General features: G+C 35.3%; 1 protein-coding gene across 1 annotated transcript; it reads left to right on the top strand.

Annotated features, from left to right (window-relative positions):
* The first annotated feature begins 633 nt into the window (after nt 1–633).
* LOC113294294 lies at nt 634–1,761 on the top strand. Its single transcript, XM_026542691.1, has 3 exons — nt 634–937; nt 1,031–1,084; nt 1,172–1,761. The coding sequence occupies exons 1-3, from the start codon at nt 634–636 to the stop codon at nt 1,759–1,761; spliced, it is 948 nt and encodes a 315-aa protein (XP_026398476.1).
* The last annotated feature ends 565 nt before the right edge of the window (nt 1,762–2,326 follow it).

Raw genomic sequence — 2,326 nt, 5'->3', positions numbered from 1 at the left:
GTAAGCAGATTGAAGAAGCTAAAGAAGATGAGGAGAATAGGGGAAACAAAAGATTCAGAACTGACGAACAAGACTTAGCTCTAATGGAAGGAAGTGACATGGAAAATAATACTGGTAAAAATCCTCTTGCAGCAGAGGCAGATGAAATGGAGCATGACCGGATGGAGGATGGAGCTAAGGAAATAGAGGAGCCTTCTCATGAGATGAACGAGGCCACTCAAAAATTGGTAATATAATTTCTCATTGCTAATAGTTTTCTTCATTATTAGTCTAGTTTTCAATATCAATCTTATTACGTATTTGCTTTGTTTCATACTGCTCTTCCGTACAATTACTTGAGTATCAAGTTTAGTTGTTTTTTAAACACTTACAACATGAAAATTTTGAGATGGAACTGCCAAGGATATCTAGGTAAAGAAACTAGAGAACATCTGTTTCACGTGAACAAACTTCATTCCCCTGATATTATCTTTTTATCAGAAACCTAGATCAATGATAATATGATTCAAAATCTAACTAAGTTTCTTAATATGCCTAATATATATTTTGTGTCCTTCAATTGGTCAAGATGGTGGCATTGTTCTTTTATGGAAAGATGGTTTCTCCCTTGAAATAGTTAACTCCTCTTCAAATATGTTCCATGCTTTAATCACTAATGATCATGCCAAAGGTGAGTGGTTCATTTCCTGTGTTTATGGCACTTCTTACAAAGAGGATCAACCAGCTCAATGGGATTACATAAAAAATATTAGTAAAGTGGTAAAAATACCTTGGGTCCTTATACGGTACCTTAATATCACTACGGAAACTTCTGAAAGAAACACCAATACTAATCCTACTTCAGATGAAGTTCTAGAACATATTAAAGAAGCTGATCTCCATGATTTGGGTTTCAGTGGCAATCCCTATACCTGGACTAGTAATAGTCATGGCACTGGTAGAATTAAATCCAGATTAGATAGATCTTTAGTGAATAGAGATTAATTTCTTTGTTTCTCTGATTATAAATTAACTCATCTTCCCATAAAAGGTTCAGATCATTCTCCCATACTCTTGTCTTTGTACACTAGCTACAATTCTTCAGGTAAAACATGGAAATTTTTTGAGCACTGGCTAGAGAATGATTCTTGTATTAATGAAATAAGAAATGCCTGGGTTTCTAACAATACAGGTTCTGCAAATTTTTTCATGAATGACAAGTTGTCTAACACTAGACACATCTTATCTAAATGGAGTAAAAATATGTTTGGTCAGATACAAAATAATATAACTGTCCTTCAAGAAAAACTGCCTCAATTGCAAGTTACAGATCTCCAAGGTAGTAATACTGAGGATGTACTTCAAATTGAAAAACAGATTGATGCCTTGAATGAAATACAAGCTTCTTCAAACAGACAGAAGTCTAAGGACCATTTCTACAATGACATGGACAAGAACTCCAAATTCTTTCACATCAAAGCTAATCAAGGAAGAGTTAGGAACATAATAGATTCCTTGCAAGCCCCAGATGGATCATGGTGTCAAGATAGAAGCTCCATTGAAGATTTACTTGTTTCTCACTTCAAAAAAATAAGTACTACTTCAAAACCTGGAGATAGTGAAAATTTTCTTCAGCACATTCCTTCATGTATCTCAGAGCAAGACAATGATGCTTTAGTTTCAATTCCTTCAAATCAAGAGATCTTCGAAGCTTTAAAGTTAATGGATCCATGGACCTCTCCAGGACCTGATGGCTTTCCTCCCGGTTTCTATCAATCTTAATGGCAAATTGTTCAAGAGGATGTTTGTAAAACAGTGCAATCTTTCTTCAGTTCTGGTTTTCTTTTGAAGAAGCTCAATAACACCATAATTACTTTGATTCCCAAGACTACTACAGCTCATAAGCCGGAGGATTCAGGACCATTGCTCTTTGCAACACAATTTATAAACTCATCTCTAAAATAATTGCTTTAAGACTCAAGAAACACATGGTAAACATTATATCTCCTATGCAGTATGCTTATGTGCCTGGTAGATTAATATATGAAAATGTGTGCTTAGTACAAGAACTTGTGAAAGCAATGAAAAGAAAAAGGGGGAGAACTGGTCATCTTGCTCTCAAAATGGACATGTCTAAGGCATTTGACAGGCTTGAGTGGACTTTTCTAATGGAGGTTCTCAGGAAATTTGGATTCTGCAATAAATTCTGTTATCTTATAATGCAGTGCATCAGCACCACTCAAGTTGAAATCATGATTAATGGCTTACCTTCTGCTGCTTTCAAACCTACAAGAGGAATTAGTCAAGGAGATCCTTTATCTCCTTACCTTTTTGTCCTTGCAATGGA

This window comes from Papaver somniferum, chromosome 7 (assembly GCF_003573695.1).
Source record: "Papaver somniferum cultivar HN1 chromosome 7, ASM357369v1, whole genome shotgun sequence".
In the NCBI taxonomy this organism is placed as follows: Eukaryota; Viridiplantae; Streptophyta; class Magnoliopsida; order Ranunculales; family Papaveraceae; genus Papaver; species Papaver somniferum.
Note: the sequence above shows the minus strand (reverse complement) of the source record. Positions and strands in the feature narration are given on the sequence as shown.